Source organism: Stegodyphus dumicola, chromosome 4 (genome assembly GCF_044657685.1).
Source record: "Stegodyphus dumicola isolate Sdum_Otavi_A_Nest chromosome 4, ASM4465768v1".
In the NCBI taxonomy this organism is placed as follows: Eukaryota; Metazoa; Arthropoda; class Arachnida; order Araneae; family Eresidae; genus Stegodyphus; species Stegodyphus dumicola.
The window spans coordinates 93,979,909-94,003,644 of record NC_140771.1 but is presented as its reverse complement, the minus strand read 5'-3'; the positions used below and the strand labels follow the sequence as shown (position 1 = coordinate 94,003,644).

At 31.2% G+C, this 23,736-nt stretch overlaps 1 protein-coding gene across 1 annotated transcript in view; it reads left to right on the top strand.

The window, feature by feature from the left end:
• LOC118188342 (cartilage oligomeric matrix protein-like) overlaps nt 1-23,736 on the top strand; it is a 1,186,180-nt gene that overhangs the window by 178,179 nt on the left and 984,265 nt on the right. The window contains exon 2 of the mRNA XM_085815229.1: nt 5,522-5,698. Within this exon, the coding sequence (XP_085671355.1) occupies nt 5,522-5,698 (177 nt within the window). The remainder of the gene's footprint in view (nt 1-5,521; nt 5,699-23,736) is intronic.

Here is a 23,736-nt window from a genome sequence, read left to right as displayed (position 1 = left end):
CCTTAACAACGCGTGGGAGTAATTTAATAATGCATCGCATAAATATTCTTTTCTTTTAAAAATCCTAGTTGAAAGTTAATTAAAATTATTTAGATTAATATTAAATGTATGTAAAGGGCTAATTGTACTACAAAAAGGTTCATGACTTTTCTGTGTATACTGACGAGGATATATAAAGTGAACTTCAGGTTTTTTCCACTGATAGTAAATCTGGAACCAATAAAAATGTATTAAGACTCATTTTTAGGTAAATAGATTGCTTTCTATCGCACACTTTCTAAACATTTGTTGGGAATTCTGGGTAAATAACTTAAATTCAGTAAAGATTATATCCTGATTTGGGTAAAACCTTAAATATTCTACAGTGAAAAATGCTTATTTCATATTTAGTTCTTAATATTAAGAAAATAGTTCTACGATAGTTATTGTGTACTGTGGGAATACTGCAGGAAAAGATGAATGATTTAGATGGTCTTTGGAGTTTTTCACTCAGAAAAAGGTAATAGTTAGCAAATTACAGTTCTCGAAAATGCATAGAAAGTTCCTGTAATGCAAACATATATGTACAATTATAAGAAAACGTAATACTTATTTGGGTGTAATTTTTTTATTGAAAATGAGTTATTCCTTATTAAATGTGTATTAGTAAGGAATATTTAACTGCTATGATGAGTATTGTACGAAAAAATTTCTGTATTTGTGATGAAGAAGGTTAAAATATTCGAAATTGTAGTGGAGATTTGGGTAAAATGTCTCGTACTCTTTGGTTCCTTCTGTAAATATAGGTATATTGGTAATTATATATGTTGTGTAAAGTACTTCAAAATATTTCATTCATAAGAAAATAAATTAGTAAATAAATTAATGCAAACTGACATTTGCGAAAAGAATATTTTAGTCTAAGAAATTGAAAAATAGTCTATATATGAAATTGTCTAGTGAATTAAGTTGGAACTGGACTAAGTTAAAAAAATGTGTTAACATTATGTGTTAGAAATAAATGCCTATCAATAAAACAAATTTCCAAGAGATGAAATTGTAACATATGGGTAAAATCGATGGTCATTCATCTCTTATTCGATAGTGGATATGTTTATCTTAGAAATTTCTTTTATACATGTAACGTCAAATTTCGAGTTTTCACATTCGTCATTTCACATGAAAGCCGTTCATGAAGGCAGAAATATCCGTACTTAGTGTAGGGAAAGGTAATAAAGTGAAAATTTACATAGTCGAGACATTTAAAGTGATGTAGAATGCATTCAATTAGTACAAATTACTGAATTAAAAGGTACTGAGCGTTCAAAATAATAAGAAAGAATTTTGTATGAGTACATGAAAGAATGAATATGGGTCTAAAATTATGGTTGAAAGTTGAGATTTCATTCTAAAAATTCGGAATCTATCAAACTAGCTTAATGAGAATCAAGATTCAAAACTGAACATTGGTAACACTGAAGAGCTTAAAAACATATATTCAGATATAAAGGGTATTGAAAATTAAAAGGAAATGCTAGAATATGTAGGAAATGTTAAAGTTTGAAAATGCGAATGAAGTTAATAATGGAGTAAAGTAGTAGGATAAGTCATGGTAAGAGTACTACAGAATGATAAATTGTAGAATTGCTAAATTAAAATAGTAGTATAAAATATGGACTAAGTAGGGGCTATTCAACGAATGGGATATGAAGAACAGTTAAAGGTTGTAAAATAAAATGCTTAATTGAAATCGATCTATATTTTTAAGAAATTTAAGCGTGTTAATTTAGCTGAAATAGTAAAATCACAAGCGCAATTACAATCAAAAATTATAAAACAGAGTTAAACTTTAGAGTATGTTGGAAACTAGAAAGAAACCCAGTGCCAGAAAAGTATGAAAATTACATATAAAATTAACTAAAGTTCATGCGTATGGTAGGAAAATGTAATAAACAAGTTCAAAATTAGAATATTTTAAAAATTACGAAGGTATAAAATGTACGAAACATGTTAAAAATAATATCTAAAATTGAATAAAGCTCATATACATGGCAAGAAAATAGAGGAATTAAGCTAAAATTAAGAGCCTGTTTGAAATTAGAAGTGTTAAAACGTATGAAAGTCGTTACAAATTAAATGAAAGTCATGTGAAAATATAAGAAATTAGTTAAAATTCTTAGTGTATTGGAAACTAAAAACAATAAAAAAACAGAAAAGGGGTTAAAATTTACATCTAGAATTAAATAAGTTAGGTATATGGTAGAAAAATGTAATAAGCAAGTTCAAAATTAGAGTACCTTAAAAATTACGAAGGTTTAAAATGTACGAAACAAGTTAAAAATTACATCTAAAATTAAACAAAATTTATATATATGGTCAGAAAATATAGGAATTAAACTAAAATGCAAGTATATTTGAAATTACGAAGTTTAAAACATATGAAAGTAGCTATAAATTAAATGAACGTCATGTACATAGTGTAAAAATATAGCAAATTAGTTAAAATTCAGAGTATGTTGGAAACTAAAAACGTTAAAATATAGAAAAGAAGTTAAAATTTACACCTAAAATTAAATAAAAGTCAGGTGTATGATGTGAAAATATAGCAGATATGTTAAAATTAGGACTATATTGGAAATCACGAAGGTTAAAATGTATGAGAGAAATCAAATAAAAGTCATGTATATAGTGTAAAAATATAAAGTGGTTAAAAATTTGAGTATATTAAATAGTGTGGAGGTTAAAATGTACAAAACAAGCTAGAAATGTTACATCTAAAATTAAATACAAGTCATCTATATGATTAGAAAATGTATGAAATAAGTTAAAATACAGAATATGTTGAAGATCGCTAACGTTGAAAAGAACGAAAAAAGTTAAAAATTACATCTAACATTGAATAATATAATACACGAAAATGCGTGTTTTAGTAATTACACTCATAAAATATAACGAATAAGTTAAAAGTATTGCCTAACAAGTCTGAAAAAACTCTGGGTAAAATGAATTTAAGAATAAAAATTAGTAATGTAATGAAGATTACGGAAAGTATATGTGATATTATGAACAGAAGATTTAAGAAATAAGGTAAAATTCTGAGTGTATAGGATCACTCAATCATTAAATTCGAAAATAATCCTCCTTCAGGGTAACTAGGAGATAATCATCATATACGTAGTAAAACAGTTGGAATACGAAGAAAAAACACAAAGGCTAAAAATTTATTAACGAAGGGAAATCACCTCCGATAAATCAGTAAAATATAATCTTTTATAAAATTGTGATGACATGTAGCAGTTTTGCAGATATTCAGTCATAGGATAAATAAAAGTAAGAAAATAATTATCTTCGGAAGAGGTTATACTGTGAAGGAAACTTTTTATTATATGCTAATATCTGTTTCAAGATAATAACTGCATCAGTCACTTAAAACACCTACTTGATATACGTTTTTAAGAACTCAATATAAATAAGCAAGTTTACAAATTATCATATAACTGCTAAATGCCTAAATCACCAAATTAAAAAAAGAAAATAATCTAAGCACACGTCCTTTTTCTGTGACGTAGCAACTACTCTACTCGTATCCACTTCCTGATAAGGCTCCTTGTCCCCATTTTCAGATAAGCCTCCCTTCCACGGCTGACCTTTCCTTCTCGGGAGCTCCCTCAACTCCCGCTCCCTGTGCTCCCTGGCTCAGAAATGTCATTTCCTCTACTAACAATGAAAAAGAAATTACTTAAAAACTCCAAATTACTAGTTTTCCAAAAAAGCGATTTGCTGTTATTTTCGTTCATTCAGTCTTTATATATTTCTTATTCTTTTTAATCCCGTTGTTTTAGGTTTCCGTTAAATCTGGTTTCTTGGCAGTCAGAGCTTTATAAGTAAAACAAAATAAATTAAAAGTAATATTCTGAATTAGCTTCAGGAGTAAAAGGTCACATCTCTTATGAAATTCTATAGCAGAGGTACATATTATATGTCGTTAGAAACGTTATGCAAAGGTTGATAATATTAAAAACTGCACATAGCTCTTTTCAATATGGTTATCAGTGAGGTCGCCTGTTATATCGTTGGTCTCGAGTTCGAATATCTGAGAAGGCATTTATATTTGTTAAATGTGGCGTGGGCGGCAGGGGTTCATCAAGTCAAAAGTTAATAGTAGGCAGGAGAGTACAAAACCTCTGGATTTCGTTCCCCAGAGTGTTGTTATTCACGGTCAGAATACAGATGGGGTTGGTCTTAAATCGTATTCTCTTCTATAAGATGTACTTCAAAGCCTTGATTAACGTTAGTTGCTCACATCTTTCTCTTGACGGTGAGGAATTCATAAATCTGATGTGTTTCAGAGTAGCAGGATAAGGAACAGCAACAAAAATTTCAAAACGTTATTTTTAAATATTCAGTTTGATAAATGCAACTATTATGAAATGAAACGTGACTTCAAATTAGTTATATTATTTTTAATGGCAGTACTTCACAGATCTCGATCACACAATAAAAAAAAAAAAGAAACTGTATCGAAGGAGATCGAAATTCTGTACTAATTGCTTAAATAAAACTAATTAATGAAATTCCCTAGCATTGCATAGACTGAAAACAACTCCATGTTCTTATTTGTTTCAAATAATATAAGCAACATAGACAAGATAATATTAAACAGTAACTGTATGCATTATTTTTATTTAAAAATAAAAATGATTTGTTTTCATGACTTGCTATTATTTTGCATTTTAGAAAGTTGTTCATAGAGTCCCGAATATATTTTTTGTTTAATTTACATATTGCACGTGTGTATAAATAAATGCATAAATATTCCTTCATAAATCTGGCTTATAAAATAAAATAAAAAATAGTTTCTGTTCCTAAATAACAATCGATTCATTGGTTGAAAGACATTGTTGAAATTGCGAAATAAAATTGTATCAGTATATTATTAGCAGGTACATAATTCTGAAAATAATGCCATTTTAAATTATCTCATTACACTATTAGTATTACTATCATTACACTATTATTATTACTATATCACATTACACTGTAATTATCTCATTACATCAGTGAAATTAATAACATTCTGTATTTCACTGATACAATGTCATACTGTCATTTGAAACGTAAATTAAAGGCCATACATCACTGGTCTGCAAATATGTTGTCATTAAAAGTTCTTTGAAAAATCGTAGAGGTAGTTAAGAGTTAAAAAGTTTCTTGCTGAGAATGTGTTTAATTTTAGGATATTTTTTCTGGTTAACAAGATTTCATATCATTAAAATATTCATTCTCATTTTTATCCTGTAAGTTTGGAACATTATAGGATTTATTCTCAGTTTTAACCTATATCTGGGAGCATTAAATTAATCCTTCGCACATTTATCTTATGATTTCATACTATTTTCACTACTCTGATGCATTAAAAAGATATTTGCGCCTTTACCGCATAGTCTTAGATGAAATTAGTTAATCATCTTAATGCATTGACAATTTACTAATAGATTTCTTTCAGCTTTGCTAACATTTTCTTGTAATCTTTTTCTTCCAGAGCTTACTGTTAACTTACAGTCCACCTTATCACGTGATCCTCCTGGTGATGTAGGGATCGTGTTAAAAGAATTGACCCCTCGAAGAAGATTGCGTGAAGAGCATGTCCTGCTCACGGTCGATTTTCCTGGAACGCAGCATGAATTCACTCTTGTTCTTGAAAGAATAAGAGGAAGAGGTAAGCCAAATTCTTTTTCCTGAAAGTAATAGCTGTGCAAGCAAAAGAGTTTTGAAAAGAGAAATTTCTTGTATGAAATAGAGAAGGTTGTAGAATCTACACAAAGGCTACATTAGTCATAAAATTATTTACTTGTTCTCTTCATGCGTGGAAGATGATTGATTACCTTTCATATACGAAATGAGAAAGATATAGAATTTATTTTCGTAGAATAGCTTCATGATGGAAGAAATATTATTTTGGTTCTTTTTCTCATCTAGTTAGAAACTATGCGGTAAAATTACTAACTAAGCAAACATTATTTTTATTAATAAAATTTTAAGTTTTGTCAAAGTTACTTTCAGAACAACCAGCTCTAAAAATGCGTTTTCTGAAAATTGTATTCAAGCTACTTTATGCATTAAATCACTCTCAATTTATTTAACTCACTTGTAAGGGAATAAACATTCATAAGCCCTATAGAAAACAGCTTAGATTTCAGAATGGCTTGGAAAAATACAGCTGACTCTGTACATTAAAAGAAAACGGAACATTTTTAACGGGGTGACAGATGACAAATCTGTGCCAAAGAACCAAATGTCGTAGTCTATTTACGTTGTGTCAGAAACAGTTCCACAATTATAATGAATTTAATACTCAATGTGCGATGTGCAGTGCCGAATTTGTGCGCGATGCTAAATTTTGTGCAATTCCACTTGCAAAGGAATAAACATTCATTTGCTTTAGGACACAAATTTTAGAATGGCTTGGCAAAATAGACAAATATAATAGCCTATTTATATCGTGTCAGAAACAGCTGTGCAATTATCATGTAGAGCACGATGCAGAAATTGTGCGCGATTCCGAATCTGTGCAATTCTTTGATGTTTTTTAAGCAAAACCAGATCGTACATGCGGAGAACAATAATAACAGTGAATAATTTCGTTCCCCACATGCAACAGCGATCTGTTTTCGGTTAAAACCGATAATTACACGTATTCTGCATCGTCCACAACCTAAGCATATGCGCATTTAACATTGTATAGATTATATTCATTAGATATAAAATAGTTATTCTTTTCATGAAGAATTGTATTTCTTTATCGTTGTCAACATCTAGTTAGACTTCACGCCAACTACTATGTTTGGAGCTATGTGACGCTCCTTTAATAGACAATAAAGATAATTTTATCAGTTAAAGCTAGATGCTAAAATCTGTAGATAATATTAGGAAGTTTATAAATATGAAGTTTTATTGGAAAGCATAAATTTTCTGATAAAATATGACAGCTTTTGAGATTTTGGATAGACCTCCAAAAACAGCGCAACTTCAACGAATATACTTATGTATAGACGTTTCTAGCTTTGCATCAATTTTTCATCGAATTCTTTTATATTTTGTTCTTTTATGTACGCAAAATAGTTCGCGAATTTTTTTAACATTGCTTGCATAATTATTCAGTTTCTGTTGCAAATAATATCACTGTATTATCGAAACAATTTTTATGGAGAATTGTTTACATATACATATATATATATTTAACAAACATTCTCTATTCGTAAAAAGCAAATTAGAATTAATAAATTTAAGTGAAATTTAATGCAAACAAATAAATTATTAATTATTGTTGCGAACTAATCTACAATATCATTTAAATTTTAAGAGCATATATAAATCAAGTGTAAGTATCAAAATCCATTAATAAATACAAAATTCCAAAAATCATTTAAACCTCAAACATTTATTTATAAAAATGCATAAGTGAATGATTGTTGAGCAGGCAGGAGACAGACTTATCAAGGGGAAGTTACCTCCAAACCTAACTCTTCAATCATTCAATTCATGTTTCGTCATCCTTGTAGGCAAGGGTAAAAGTCAAAACCAAAAGTAATACGAAATGTGGTAAATTACTAAAAGAAATTTAAACAAGTGGTATTTTGAGAAATCAGCAATTAAATGACCAGAATTAAAATTAAAAAATAATAAGAGTAGAAAACCAAATTTTCAGAAAACAAAGTAATTTAGAAACTCTTACCAACAGAGAAACGAATTATGCATATAAATCAAAAGAAACTAGATATTATCTATAAAAGTAATAAATGATACTTGAAAAATACTAAAAAGGCAAACTATATATGTTTTGGGGAGAGGAGAAGCATTGCCAAACTAAGTGATGTAAAGTAGTGTGTTCTGCAAACTTTAAATAGAGAGCGTTAATGTAAGGTTAAGTTCAGTGTAAAGCATATCTGTGATCAATTTAAGAAACCTATTTTGTAAACTTTTAATGTAAAATGTGTGTTTTGTTGCAAAAATGTGTAAAAAATTTTTAAATACAAACTGTAACGTTATGTGAAAACATGTTGCAAACTATTAAAAATATTAAGGATGTAAAAATTGTAAAAGTTTTTGGAAAAAAGAACGAATAAAATTTTGAAGTACAATTTAATTTTAATTTAGATTTTGAAAATTTTTTTAAAATGTTAAAGAAAGAAATTTATTGTAATATTCTAAATTTATTAAAACGAGATTTAAACTGGTTTATCCAAAACTTTACTAAATGCTGGCCAAAAGTAAGGAAAATTAGAAAAACTATAAAAATCTTCACTCAATTCGGGCTATAATTGAGACTTTTGAAAAGAGTTGACCCTTCATTAGTAAAAGGAAATAATCCAGTATTAATTAAATATACATATTTACAAATTTTTACAATAAATATTTACAAGATAATCCGTTAACTTTTCAAATCCTCCATTATCCTCCAGTTAAGGTTTAAGGCGATGTTATCATACCATAAAGAGTCAAAAAATTATAAAGAAAAGTTAATACCTGCCTTTTTAATATATAAATTGATAAATTATGTTGGGACTTGGTTATTAACTTGAACATTAATTCTTTCTTTAAATCTTCTATTTCAGTACATATATTTTTTATTCTGATAATTTGGCTATAAAAAGTGTTTCCTATTACTTTTCTAGAGATATTAGAGTTCCAATTAATTAGTTTAATAGTATTAAACTGGAAATTCCTCCTTTTATCATATAATTTAATTTTGTTGTGTTTAATTATGAGCAGGTCCAGGTATTCAATATTGATTTGTATTAGTTTTATTAAGTGTTAAATTATTTGGGTAAATTTTGTATTGCTCAAAAGCAGAACTATTATTGAAAGTTATAATATCATCTAAATGTGTTTGCAATTAACTTCAATTCAATTTTTTTCAAACCCAGTTGGAATTTATATTCATAAGCAAAACGAAATAAGTTACATAGTTGTGTAAACCTGATTGCTCCCATTGGAATTCCTCTCACCTGCTGAAAAATCTTATTATTGAATTTAATGTAGTTATTAAATAATGCACTATTAAGGTAAGTTTTCGATCTTTCTATTGAAAGGATGTTAAGCATGTCAGGAAAAAATTGTGGGAGTTGCATTAAACTAGAAAAAAATTTCTTCTAATGGTAGAGAAATATAAATGTTTTTAAAGTCATAGCAGTTAATGTTGTTGATTTCTAAACTTTTAAATTTGTTGACAACTGGAGTATTATTGTAAATAATCCAACTATAGTTGTGTTGCTTGTTAACTAGTTGATGAATTAAAATACAAATTTTTTTAAAGTTTAATTGCAAATTTGTAACCTATATTCTTTTTATAATTACTTGTACCATTAGCTATAAATCTAAATTTTAGTGGTGATTAATGGAAATTAAAAATCTCATATAGATTTGCTAATCGATTGTAGTTAGATGGTTGTGAAACTTACACTTTCTAATGAATTGCTTTTAGCTCTTTTGCAATGACATTTTCTTGTGTATTGGTAAGTTTGTAAGTAATGGCATTATTCAGTTCAGTATTAATTAGTGAGACATAAAAAATTTTTCAAATACTGCTGAAATTATTATTGGCTTTGTCAGTTTTGGTTATAACGAAGTTTTGTTTCAAATCTTGCAATAGAGGATTGAGAAAATTCCAAGGCAAGTTGCTGTTAAATTCAATCCTTCGAATTCTTTGCTTTAATTCTTATAACTCTTCATATTTCCAAGCCATAAAGCTAGAATTTGCAATATTTAATCTGTAACTAACTAGTTTTACTCCTCTAGATTTTTTACGAAACTTTTAAAACTGTGATTTTTGCCAATTTTCAGTACTAAATTTGGTGTTTTTTTTTACATTAAATTTTTTAAAAGTTGGTTTTGAATTATTGTTAAATTGCCTGTAACAATATGTTTATGAATTCATTCCTTGCAGCAACGGCGCAAGAGAATTATTTAAAATTAAATTAAATTTTACTTTATTCTTTTGAAGCAATAGATGTATACAAAAAGAAACATAATAAAAGGCAAAATTATATGCAGATTTTTAAATAATAATATATATATACATATTATAAGTTTATGTATATATTTTAAATCATTTGATTGTATTGTTGGTTTTGTGTATTATTGTGATACAGTGTTTTGTTTTGCTCATTTATTTGTTTAATTTCTACATTTAGGGTAATAGTTTAACAATTTATTATAGTGTTTAACTGAACTTTTGGACACACATTTTTCATATACAATTGCCTTGGTAACAATTGCCTATTTCTCACTAATTTGGCGACATGCTGGACGTTTCGAGAAAACCCATTTTCGAAGCCCTAAGATCGATTTTCCCCGAAATTTCCAAAAGCCCATGCAGCACTTAATAAATACGGCTCCGAGAACTAGGAAGATATTTAGGTCAGAGAGAGTACGGCGCAAAGAGAGCAGAATTGCACTTTAGATTTTCCTTTGATAGTGATATTGGTAATATACAGTATTTTTGGCGTGCTAAGAAGAATTTGCTTAATATAGGCTTTCACCTTCAGTTATTTAATACTATAATGTTTGCTGTGTACTGTATTTTGTTTCAATAAATTACCGATTTTTTTTTCTCACGTGAAAAAATTATTTAATGAGAAGACAACGAACCGGAGCTCGCAACAATTTATTTTCTAAAAGTATGAAGAGTTAAAAATAAGCGGATCATTATTGTTAGCTTCATTTTTACACATTAGAGGAATATAGTCATTTTAAATTAAATGGAAAAGTATTTCTATATATATAATGCATTTTCGAAAGAATATTTACATTTTATAATGGCATTAAATTCAAATAAAATGACTCCTTGCTTTGTTAGAGGTAAGCTAATATGCAGTTGCTCAAAAACGTCAACGTACAACGATTATATATTTATAGAGAATTATATGTTTAAAAAACAACATGAGTTTAAGCTTTGTATACGAGTTTCTTACTATTCACCTACTTGATATTCTCAAACTTACAGTAACAAAGTTTTAAACAAAACATCTAAAAGAAAGAAATATAAAGAAATTAAATCAAAAAGAGTTTGCGTATACCTATGAAATTTATATGCCCATTTTCTTAAAACATTTATTTGATATTTAGTAAGGTATCCTTTGATTTTAATTACAGCCAGCAATCTTTTATTCACTGATCGAACAAGCTTTACAGTAACGGATGGGATAGTTTTTACTCACTCTTGTTTCATTTTGCATATTAAATCAGTGTTTGATGTTATATTCCGTTTTCGAATGTTTGTTGCGAGTTTTCTCCCGGAGATGTTCTATTGGATTAAGGTCTGAGAATTAAAGAGGTGTCTATTGCCATCTAGGAACATGATACATTATGCACTCTTTAATTATCATTGTTCTCTTGACAAATGAAATCATCTTTAAAACTCCAGATTTTTCGGTACTTGCTTTTAAATTTTTCTTTAAAATGTTCAAGTAAATAAATCTATCCATTATTTTGTCTATTATATGCAACTTTCCGACTCCATTAGAGAACATATACCCCTAAACCATGATACCACCGCCTTCATGCTCAACAGTTGGACGCAAATTTTTCATATCTAATTCCGTATTCCGCTTTCTTCAAAGTATACAACGATCATTTTTAAGTTACAAATGGTGACTTTGCTTTCGTATGACCACGTTATTTTGTTCCAGAATTTAGGAGATCTATTTAAATGGCTTTTGTGCGAATTCAGTTCTCATTTTCCAATTAATCTACGAAATGTATGGTTTTGCTTTGACTATTCTTCCTTGATAACCAATATTTCTAAACACATTTTACACAGTTTCTGGGCAAACTCTTTTATGGCATGTCGCATTCAGATGTGCCGCAATATTAAAAATAGAAAGTTTAGGATTAACTTTGATATTTCCAATTATTTTTATTTCTTCTACAGCAAATTATTATCAGTCCATCTATCGGTCTTATACTAAGCCCTCCTGTATCCAAAACGTTTTGCATGCGCATTGAATATTAGAATGAAGTTTGTCAACAATTTTACCGAGTTTACGAAGAGATTTTCCTACATCTCTTAACTTTATTATCAAATACCCTATAAATTTTCAATAGACAACTTTAATCTTGCTCTCTGGATTGGACGGTTAGTGGAAGACAAACAACTGGTACTCAAGTATACAGTCTCTTCATGTAAATTCCTCGATGCCCAGTTATGGCAGATATTTTCTCACCAAGTGACGCTGCAATCAAGAATGTAACATGTGTGAAGGTTTACCTTCGAATTTTCTTGTCTACTATAGCAATATTTCGATTTCCGGTTGATGGGTCACAGTTTTCCAGACAGCTGATTGATCCGCTTGAAATTGTTTTCAGATTCTAGAAATTACCGAATGCATAATGCCAATGAAAACAGTGCTATATCTGATTCAGTGTTCTGCTTCAATGCATCTAACAAGAGCAAACTAGCGCTTACTGTCTCCCATTCGACCTTTTTCATCTTAAAAGAAAAGAATATTATCAATTATTCTACGACAGTTATAAGCGGTTCGTTTTAGCATTTAAATCAACTTCATTTAATCTTTCAGAATGCTTGCGTCTTCAATGTCTGCCTACTTTGTCAAGGTATGTTTGGACAGTCAGCCATGAGTGGCTGTATCATACCATATTTATACACTCCCATCTACATCAAAAGCAATTTTCAGCCTTTCAAATACCTATTTTACACTTGCTAATTTGATCGCTTGCTTAACTTTTCGAAGCTAATGTACTTCCACTGCGATTAGATAAAAACGTTTTGCTTTCAACTGCCTTATTAGCCTTTTCCACAAACCTCTTTGACATCGGAATGCTAAATATAAAATATGCACTGAAAATTATGCATTTTTTAAGTAGAAAATTCATTTTGCATTTATTTAAAATGCTTGTGAAACACATATTTGCGATTATTTTATTTTTACTTTTTCCTCAAAACTCGAAATAAAATATTAAAATGAATCTTTAACAAAATAAAGTGTTCTCAAAGGCGATGATTCTTCTCTTGCTGGATAGAAGCTTCACGTTATTCAAGGGCTTTTACCTTTTCTTCTCAGAAATATATATGTGAAATTTTTATGGCAGCGTAATGTAAAACAATGAATAAAATACGAGATTGTGTGTATTTAAGAAAATGAACTAACATAATTTTATCTCAATAGTTTTTGAGATAAATGCTTGCAGAAAGTGTAATTATTTTGATTGCGAGTACGGAGAAAAATTATGAGAATTATATTGCCAAGACAAAACACAAAATTTAGGAGAATTTTTATAATAATCCAGGCGCAGAGTTTCTCAGTGATAAAAAATGCTTAATTGATAAAAATATACCAAATGAAAAACTTTTTTTAAACAATGAATACGTTTAAAAATATCGTCCTTTCACGCAGCGAAACCACGTTACATTTTAGAAGTGCATTAAATTTCCTTGACGAAAGATATAAGAAAAGTCACCTGTTAGTTTTCGAAAAGCGTACGTGAATATTATTTTTCCCACAAATATACCTAAAACAGAAAATACGGAATTCTTAAATGATATTTCGAAACACGCGAAAACCACAATGCTTCACGACAAAAAAAAAAAAAAAAAAAAAAAAAATGCAAAAATTACCTTAATCTACTTTTTTTGAGTTCTTCGGTACTCTGTATAAGTGTGGTGAACTGAATGTCTGCTCTTTCACGCATACCGGTAATGGCACTGTAATGTTTCATCAATAAAATGACCTTGAAAATTTTTATAACTAATCCAGAGAAAAATCAAGCGGTTTTCTGCAATAGAAGTCATGATTGGGGATGCAGATAACGAAATATTGAGATAAGTTTAAGGTATCATAAGAACGTTTAGAAATAACAGGAACAGGGAGAGATTTGTTGTAAAACATATGTCGGATATGTGGCCGAAAATCGAGAGACTCCATCCTAAATCTGAAGAATTCGTATGCCTGTATTATGAATGAATTTTGTGCATTCTGATATTGGTGTCAAACAGACATACCATAACTTTGGTGGTGAGAAGCTAAAATAATTCTTCTCAGCTTCTCATATACCACTATGAAAAACGTTTGAAAAGGGTCTTCATACATGCAACTAGTGCTTGTAATGGCCGACATTACTAATTTATTACTAATTTTAACTTGAATTCAAATTATACTGAATTATTTTTGTTTGAAAATATTGGTATTATCTCAATTATTCTTAAAAATGCAGTTTTAATAATTTAAACAAATAGAATTATAAAATCAAAAGGAACAGCGTTTTTTGTTAAATTTTCCAAGCAAATTATTTTCGAAAAAAACATTTTCATAAACTGTATGACGCATTTACTTGCTAATTTTAAGTCCAAATTAAAGAAACTAAGATAAAGCAATGTTTGTATTTTACTGCTATGAAATTTAGATGTATATAGGTTTAAACGAGAAGTACAATGGAATGTATAACATTTCCTGCCCCTACAAAGAAAGCAAGGGACGTATTGGAAGAAGAAATTATTCAGTTTTATTCAATTATGTATTAATTTTGCATCATTATTTATCGAATTTGCAGCAAAAAATAATAAAGTAATAGCAGTAATAAAATAAAATCATTAAGCGTCATTACAGTAAAATGCAGAGAAAAGTTCAAAACTGATAAACTTTTAAAAGCATGTTAACCGGACTTATGAAACTTATAAAAGCACTTATAAAATATATAGAACTTATAAAAGCATGTTAAACTATGATTTAAGCCAGGGGTTCTCAACCTTTGGTACGCGTACCACTGGTAGCACGCAAAAAAGCAAAACATTTTTAACTATTAAATTCAAAAATTAAAACCCCAATATCCTGACTGTTTTTTTTTCTCTAATACTCGTAATTTATGCCATCTGAGCTTTGTACAAGAGTGGTGCTGGTAGTAGTACTTTGTAGCGGCGTTACTAAAAGTTTAAAATTTTTGTTTAGATGTTACGCATTAGTCAAAAGGTTGAGAACCTCTGATTTAAGCAATAAAGAAATGTAATGGATATACTTTAGAAAATAAATATGATGAAATTGCGTGTTAATTTAACACATAATTTTTATAATACGAATATCACAGGAATTTAATAGCACAGTGCTATTAAAATGATAGTGCATGTAATACCAATCTCATAGGGAATAATTTTGAAATTCTTAGTCGTAAAGTTTAATTTTTATTCCTTAAAATTTTTTTTCTTTCATCGTTTCAAAAGCGTTGACATCCTTAAATTTTTTTTATGTCATTCCGTGTTTGCTCCCTTGAAGAAAGAGGAAAAGCTCTTTCAAAGTTTATTTCAATTTTGCATATGAATGTTTTTATCACAGTTTTTAAAATATTTGTTTATTAATAATTTTAAGACTACGTTTATCTGATTTATTGCCTATTTAACATTAGATTTTACTTTTGCGTTTCCTAGAATGGATGTAATAAATTAATTGTTGCGATTTTATTACCCTTAGGTACATTTAGAAAATAAATAATTATACAGTAGCAAACTAAAACGTCTAATTTCATTAAACTCTTCTTAAATTATTGCTGTGTGCTTTATTCATTTTCGAATTCTTCTGCTGTCGTGTTTTGTAATTTAAGCGACCCTTTTGGAATAAACCACTTGTGCAGCATATGCTTTAAGTTTGGTGAATGCAATATTGGCCTTTCTTTTCATGTTATCTCTAGTGTAAAATAGGATTAGTTAGCTGCGTGATCAGTTCACTGCTTCCGATTTTCCACACCTCTGGGAACTATCTGAATAGTTGTATTCAAATGCATTCACTGAGAATAACTGTTTTCATAAGCAACAGTTTGTGTCTCATATTAACTTGCTTTTGTTTTGCGTTGTGTTTTTCTTTGATATAAGAACTCAAGAATGTTAATATGCTACTCAGTTTGAACGAATTAAGTTTTGTTAATTTAAAGCAGAAATTAAAAGTAGGAAGAGTAACTATTACAAGTATTTATTTTCAATTGTAAACAGATTTATTCTATATTATTTTCTTATCATATTGTAATTTGTAAAATATAGCGGTTTTTAGAAAAATATCATTAAAATGTCTTCATACTAGTTTTTTTTAATATGTTTTCGATACTTATCTTCCGTAACAGTCTTGGCGAGAGAAAATAGCCTTGACTCAATTCTAGCTTAAACAACAGCGATTTGGGGCCAAATGATATTTATATCCACGAAAACGAAACTGACTATGGTAAATGATAAATTTGCAGTACATTCAGTGTCTCTGCATCACATTTTATTTAATACAATACAAATTAGAAAAAAAAGAATTTAATTAAATTTGTATTTATTGTGGTATTTAATACAACTTTGTCTCCAATTTATTTTAAATAACGACAAAATTTAATTATAAATCATTTAATATACACATTAATTATCGTAACCAGTACAATCACGTAAGCAATTTATTTAAAATAATATAAATATGCTGATATATTCTATTTATTATTATATTTAAAAAAATATTGTTAGCAGTTTATTAAAAAATACATACATAAATATACCAGAAAATTCCTTTTCTACAGATTCTCTCTAGTGGCCACAGTTCAGGAATTGCTGCTAATAATGCCTCAAATGTCACCTACGGTTTCTTTTTTCGTTCATGGAAGAATAAAATTGTTAATCATAAGAAGTATTTTGCAACGAAAATCTACTATATTGGCACAATGCAGCTGCGAAAAACCAGTCCGACCGTAAACCGTTTATTTCCGGCACAATAGCGGATCAGTAATCGTTTGTTTCTCGCTAATGCAAAAACGCTCCGTATTCACATTCTCGCTAACGCCCAAGTACACTTTCTTCTTTCGTCCGAAGCGTGTAATGGTCCTCATAACCGTATAACTTACATTAAATAATTTTGTGACTCTATATTACACTGCAAAAGGATTATCTTCACCGTCTTCCCCTAAAGAAACACTTCGATTTGAAAAGTGCCATCAGGCGTTAGCAACATCACACACTCTTAGTGGTTAAATCTTGCCTAGATCGTTACAACCGATAAACATTCGTCGCTTCAAGTTTTGCAACCCTCGAGCATGCTGCGAAAATGAAGTGAGGCGATTGATAGCTTAGTTCGTCATGCTTTCTTCCCAGAGGGGTTGAATAAGGGGAGGCTTCACTTACAATAATGGCAAAGAAGAATGCAGTTCCTGCAACCTTTCAGCTGATGTTGCAGAGAAAATGCTTCTAATTAAATTCTTAGATGGCCAAGGTCTTCTTTGACCTGTTTGTTTAAAATACCTAAATGCATGAATTTCCATTTAAGATTCACAAGAATTTCTTTCCCTCGTTCAGTAACAAACAAAGGGGTTGAAATGCTACCATTTCTAGTGCCTAACAAAGGAGCTTTCATTAGCCTCTTAGTGTAGACTAAGTCGCCTTTAACCTAAACATAAGGAACCAAAAAAGTAGCCTTTTACTATGAGACTGTCTAGAGTAAAGATGAACTGATACAGCCATATGCATTTGGGGAAAAATTTACTTCAGTTTTTGTGTACTTCTCTCTCTGTAGAATGATATTAGAGACACCAGGGTGCCTGAGCCAAGGCTGTACCCCTTGTAGAACAGTTTGATCATTTTGAAAGGTAGTACACAATAACCGAAAGACAAATCAAATAGTTTTTTTTTTCATATATATATAATTTTGTTAAGGTCAGATAAGAATATTGTTAACGTATTAATATCAATGGAGTTGTTGTCTAAGTTAGTGAGAGCAGAAAAGTCGAGAAATTGGTGACTGTGACAAGAATGAGGTAGTGCAAACATAGGCAAATTGAATCCATTAATAATTATCAAGTACACAACATCAAAAATTAAGACTTGAAATAATTATATTCATATATCTATAACATACACAAAAGTGAGAATGCAGACAGAAAATTTGAAGTCTAGCAGATAAGAGGAATGAAAATAAATACATGAATAAACACATTGTAAGGATCATAAGTTTTACTAACGTTTATTTTATTTTAAAACTGTACTATCACTTCTTATTTTCTACTTCCGACCAGAATTAGATGCTTTAACTTGTTTATGCAAATTGTCTTGCTAATGCCCAAGTATTTAAGTTGTGGCTTTTTGCCAAGTGTTAGAGAGAGAGAAGGAGATTTAGGAAACGAGCCGCTTGCCACTGCAGTCTTACGAGTTTTCACTCGGTTGCTGTTTGCCTTTAAGGCTAGAGGTTTAGACCTCTTGATATTTGAAAACGTATTGTAGTTTCAGCAGCTCGGCGTACTACATACGTACCCCTTTTAAATAAAGGCCAGTCTTAGTGCTAGGCATTTGTATACTAATTTAAAGTTAGCTTTTAGTTAGAGTTTTAGTTAGTAGTTTTATATTTTTACGTTCAGACTACAAGTGGTTGGTATCTGTATCCCGAAGTACGGGAGTACCTGTAAAGTAATAGAGAATAAAGGGTTTAGTATACCCTTCCTGCTTGTGACGTCTATTCTACACAATCTGGAACAGAACATCAGTAAGTTCCCTGTTCTTATTCAGGATACAGTATGTTCCCGAAGCAAGTGAAGAAACATACATCTCCTGTCAACATAGTATTTCAAATTATTAGAGTTTCATATTACATCCATACATTTAGTCCATACATTTAGTTTGGCCATAGGCCTATCCATATTTTCCAAACTGTTATAGTCGTAATCACAGATTTTAATACTGGGATTATCAATATTTTGCTGCCTTTCATGAAATTCTTTGGCTAATTTATAATAATGAGTGCGCAGAAACTCAATGCCTAACTCTTCATGTATTCTATTATTCCTTACATACCATTCAGCATTTACAATTGTCGTAGAACAATATTCTGGCAGATGTGCAATCTTTTTCTATGAGTTTTCTTTGTATATCCCGAAACTGGACTTGTATAACACGAAAGTAGACGTAGAATGCACTTGTAAATGAGTAACTTGTTGTCAATAGATAATATACTGTCAATAGATAATATCAGTGCCAAAGAACTTCAGGTTTTTCTTGAAGTTAGTCTTCTTCGCAAACATAATAGCTGTTGTTTTTTCCACGTTCACGAGGATCTTCCACCTGGAGAGCCAAGTTTCTAGCGTGTGTATGTAATTTTGTAGTCGTTGTATAACTGGACCTGGAAATGCACTTTGTGCGAGGACCGCTGTGCCATCTGCATACATAGCTAATGCTGTGTCGTGTGTGGAAGGTATGTCGTTCACGTAAATATTAAAATGTTTAGGTCCGAACAAAGATCCTTGCGGGACGCCAGCCATGATGATATGGCTTGTGACATTTGTGCCAGAGACGTAAACAACAAAGTGTTTACCTATTAAGTAGGAATTAATAATGTTTGTGATGTAGCCCGGGAAGCCCAGGATGTGTAATTTGTAAGTGAGGTCATCCAGCCAAACTCGATCAAAAGCCTTGGCAATATAGAGGAATAAACCACCAGTCACTTTCCGGTTAGCCATTCCCTCTGCAATAGTTTCTACCACTCGGTAGAGTTGGTTGGTCGTGGAGACATGTCGTCTGAACCCGAATTGATGCGAAATAATAATATTGTTGGAGTCCAGAAATTCATTGATTCTTTTAAGTATGATAACTTCACATATGTTGCTTACTAAAGATAATAGGCTTATTGATCTATAAGATATAGGTTCCAACGCAGGTTTACAAGGCTTGAAGATTAGTATAATTTTAGCCATTTTCCACTGCCGAGCAAAGTATTGCCAGGTGAGGATAATATTGCAGATTTTAGTCAGCATGAAGATTGTCTTGTCAGGGAATTTCTTGATCATGCTATTTGTGATGGCATCAACCGGAGCTTTTCCTTTTCTTGAGTCTTTTAACGGCAGCATAGACCTCTGACGGTAAGGCTGGAATGATGTTGTCTGTGCATGGATTTGTTGAGAAGGTGGAGTGAAACTGGTGAACAAGGTTTTCTGTTGTAGTGTCATGAATGTTGTTGGTGCGAAATTGAGTTTGCAGATGCTGAGCTAAGAGTTCTGCTTTCTCAATTTCTGTGTAATGTGTCCTTTGAGGGCTTTTAAGGGGCGGAATTGTATTGTAGCATTTCGCGTACTTTCAAATTGCTTTCTACAGTGAGTTGTCATCTGTGGAGAGTGCAATGAGGTAGCTGGTCCAGCTTTGTTGTGCCTGGGTGTCTAATAGAGACTTGACAGCATTTGAGAGACGATTGAATGATTGTTTATATTCCCGGTTACGGGTACGTTGAAATTGTCTCCTTGCTGCTTTCCGCTGGGTGATCAGCTGCTTTAGCTCCTTGCTTCGGAAGATATGTCTTTTGTGAACCTCTTTCTGAGCATTGGCATGGGCTCTAATAATAGATATTGTGAAAGTCTGAATAAAGCTATCAATATCATCCCTCGTATGTATTGTGGGTATGGTGTACTGAATGTTGTTGAGAGGTTGAGAGCTTTGGCATACTTTCGCCAGTCAGTAGTAAAGGCTCTGGTGTTTGATGAGGTATAGCTGCGAATGTCCAGAATCATTCTGACCGGGTTATAGTCAGATGGGAGTTCATACAGCACATAAACATCCAGCGGATCGCTAGTGTTTCTGAGCAGGAAGAAGTCAATGATTCCTGATGAACGAGCAGTATACCGTGTTGGTGTTTTCGGAGCTGCTATTCGTAAATTGGCCGAGTTGGCTATTCGCCGAGTCGCCGAGTTGGCTTAAAGTGAAAATTACGCGTCCTTTGTCATTTGAACTGTAGCAGTTACAAGCACGGTGTCCAGCGTTTAAGTCTCCACCAATAATAACTTGAGTCCCAAATGAGAGTAGAACTTGTAAGTCCGCGAGGATTAAGTGAAGCCTTCGAGCAGGTGGAATGTACGTGGAGACGAAAATGTAAGTAGTGGCAGTGCTTGTTGTGAGTGAGATAGCTGAAGCTTCAATGGCTGCAAGCTGGGGAATAGGAACATGATAGTGAGGGATGGAGCTCTTAATCAGAAGGGCTGTGCCTCCTCCTCCAGGATTAATAATAGTAGCAGGTCTGCTGTACTGATGAGCAGCATAATTTTGCACATATATTGGTGTGGCAGGTCGAAGTCGGTGTTCCTGTAGGAAGAAAGTATCGGGATCGTACTCATTTACAAAGTCCCGGAGCTCATTAATTTTTCGGGAAAGTCCATTAGCATTCCACGTATAAATTTGTAAACAACTGTATACGGAATTACGTATTTTCTTTGGCTTGCAGCCTTACTAACAGAAGACAGTTCATTTTTACCAGACATAGGTTTTTGTTCGCTGGGAATTTCGGACATCCCCTATAATTGGCGGTGTGACCGACTTGCATACAGTTGCAGCACCTAACTGTATCTAGCCTCTTGGCTGAACAGTCATTTGTTCTGTGCGGAACAGCGCACTTTACACACCTCGGTTTAAATTTGCAGATTTCTGACGAATGATGGAAGTGCTGGCAGTTGTGACGCTGCACAACACTTCCATTAGATTAGATTAATATGTCACAATTTTCACAAAGAAACCCATGAACTTAACTACATCACAAACGTTTTCAACACCAGGATTATTAGCAAGCTGCACTGAAATAATGGTATGGATGCTTCTGTTTTAACACGGTGCATTTGGGCTACACGTCTTGTTGTATAACCAAGGTTAGGTAATTCATCTTTAATTTCATCAGTGGGACAGTCATTTGTCAAACCCCTTATTACAACTTTAATAGGCCTATCGTGCTTGGTAAGGATAACATAGTGATCAATTTTCTTTATATCTAGGAATCTAGTAATTTCCCTGTGATCATCTTCAGTACTTGGAAAAAATTTTTAAAATTCGCCGTTAACCTTACCAGCGAAATCTCGCTTAGTATCTGCTTTAAGAATTTTTAGAAAGTCACTGTATTTTTCAGCAGGTTTGACCATAACAGGCCTCACTTTAGGGGGTGAACAGTAACATTATTATCATTTGCAAGACCAGTTTGGTATCCATATTATCATTATCCAAATTCACATCAATAATTTGAACATCATCCTTCTCAGCATTATTACATGACAACTTTTGAAATTTGTTAACAAGTGGTACATCGACATTACTTTTTACAATTTTTGCTGGGCGCGAAGGGTTCCTGGGTAGGTTAAATCCATCCTCATCCCTTGAGTCCTTTATAGAACGTTTGTTAACTTTTTTAGTTCTAATTTAGTTTAGCCTTAGGTTGAGATTTAACATATACATCAGAATCAATATCCTTTTGAGAATTATTTTTAGAATTACCACTAGCATTTTTTAACTCATTTTCAATAGTATTTAAAACAACATCATTTAATGAAATATTAGTGGCATTTGTATTCAATTTGCTGTAATATTCACACTTACCTTTCAAAATATCCAACAGTCCTTCGGCAATCTTCCTGATAGTTTGGAACTTGGTTTAAATTTTAATCCTTGCATCCTCGTGGTCAGTCAATGTCAGAGTTGTAACACATTCCTGTCCTCGCGAGTTAATATCATAGATGATCCTTTCACACAGATGCATAGCACGAACATAATCATTAAGTCCGAAATCACATTTAGTAATTAAATTTGTCCAGTCGTCACCTAGAGTTGTATTTTCATATGCAATAATTTCATCATCTAATTCACAAGTCATATTCAGGATCGCCGTAGCCAGAGGAGTAGAAATACATGGGGAAGTATCCTTCCCTGCCATGCTTGAAAATACCAAAAAAAAAAAAAAAAATGAAGATCTCACAGTCGAAAATCACAGAATCACATTAATTTCACATAATAACATAACCCCGTAATCCGTCGTAGCACGTGGTAAAAGATGCACGAAGAAACGAAAATCCTTTCCGAAAGTCTAGCTCTCCTTACAAAGCAGTCTTTTTCAAAAAAGAAGCTCAAATTTTCAAAAATTCCGTCAGTTCTTGTGTACTTAAGGGGCAGGGTAGAAACAGAATATGCTATCTCGGCCGCTGGTGAAAGAGGCTAAGAAATATTACTAAGGGCAGTTTCAGATGCAAAAATTTACTTCTGGAGGGAAGAAAAGAAACACATATTTGAGGTTTGTAGGACATGGAAGAGGTTAAAGCACCACATTTAAAAATGTGTCAGTTAAAAAATTATGAATTTTTTAAGGTTAAACCTGTAGGATTTTAATTCATTAATTTGTCTTTTCAAGCAAACCAAAGTAATTGATTAGTATAGATAGAATCTTAAAATTTTTCGCACTCGAAAAACTGGTTATACACGAAATTCTGCCCCTCTTCTCCCCCCCCCCTTTTTTTTTTTTTTTTTCAATGTTAAATTTTAAACTGTGGATCTCATTTAGATGCAAAATTTATGCTTAGAGATGAAGAATTAATTATACTTAGGGAAGTATTACTTATATTCTTGCTGAAGCAGAATGCTAGATTTTACAGCTGCAATGAATGAATACATAGATTTTCATTAGTATGTAATTTTTAATTTGTATGGAGAACGAAATCATCCAGTTTATTAATTAAATTGCTAAGCGCTATTTTTAGTGAAACAATAAGCATTCTACCTTTATACCTTGAGTTCTTTAATTATTAAATCGAAGAAAAATGATTTATATTATGCATTATATTTCATCCATTTAATAATACACGATTGATAATGTTAGTTATAAAATAAACAGTAACTTTGAAGTTTCTTATATATGAAGTTATAAGATGCTGCACAATTTATCATTTGAACATAACACATAAAACTTCGATGTTCTTGCTGAATGAAGCAACAAACATAAATCTTAA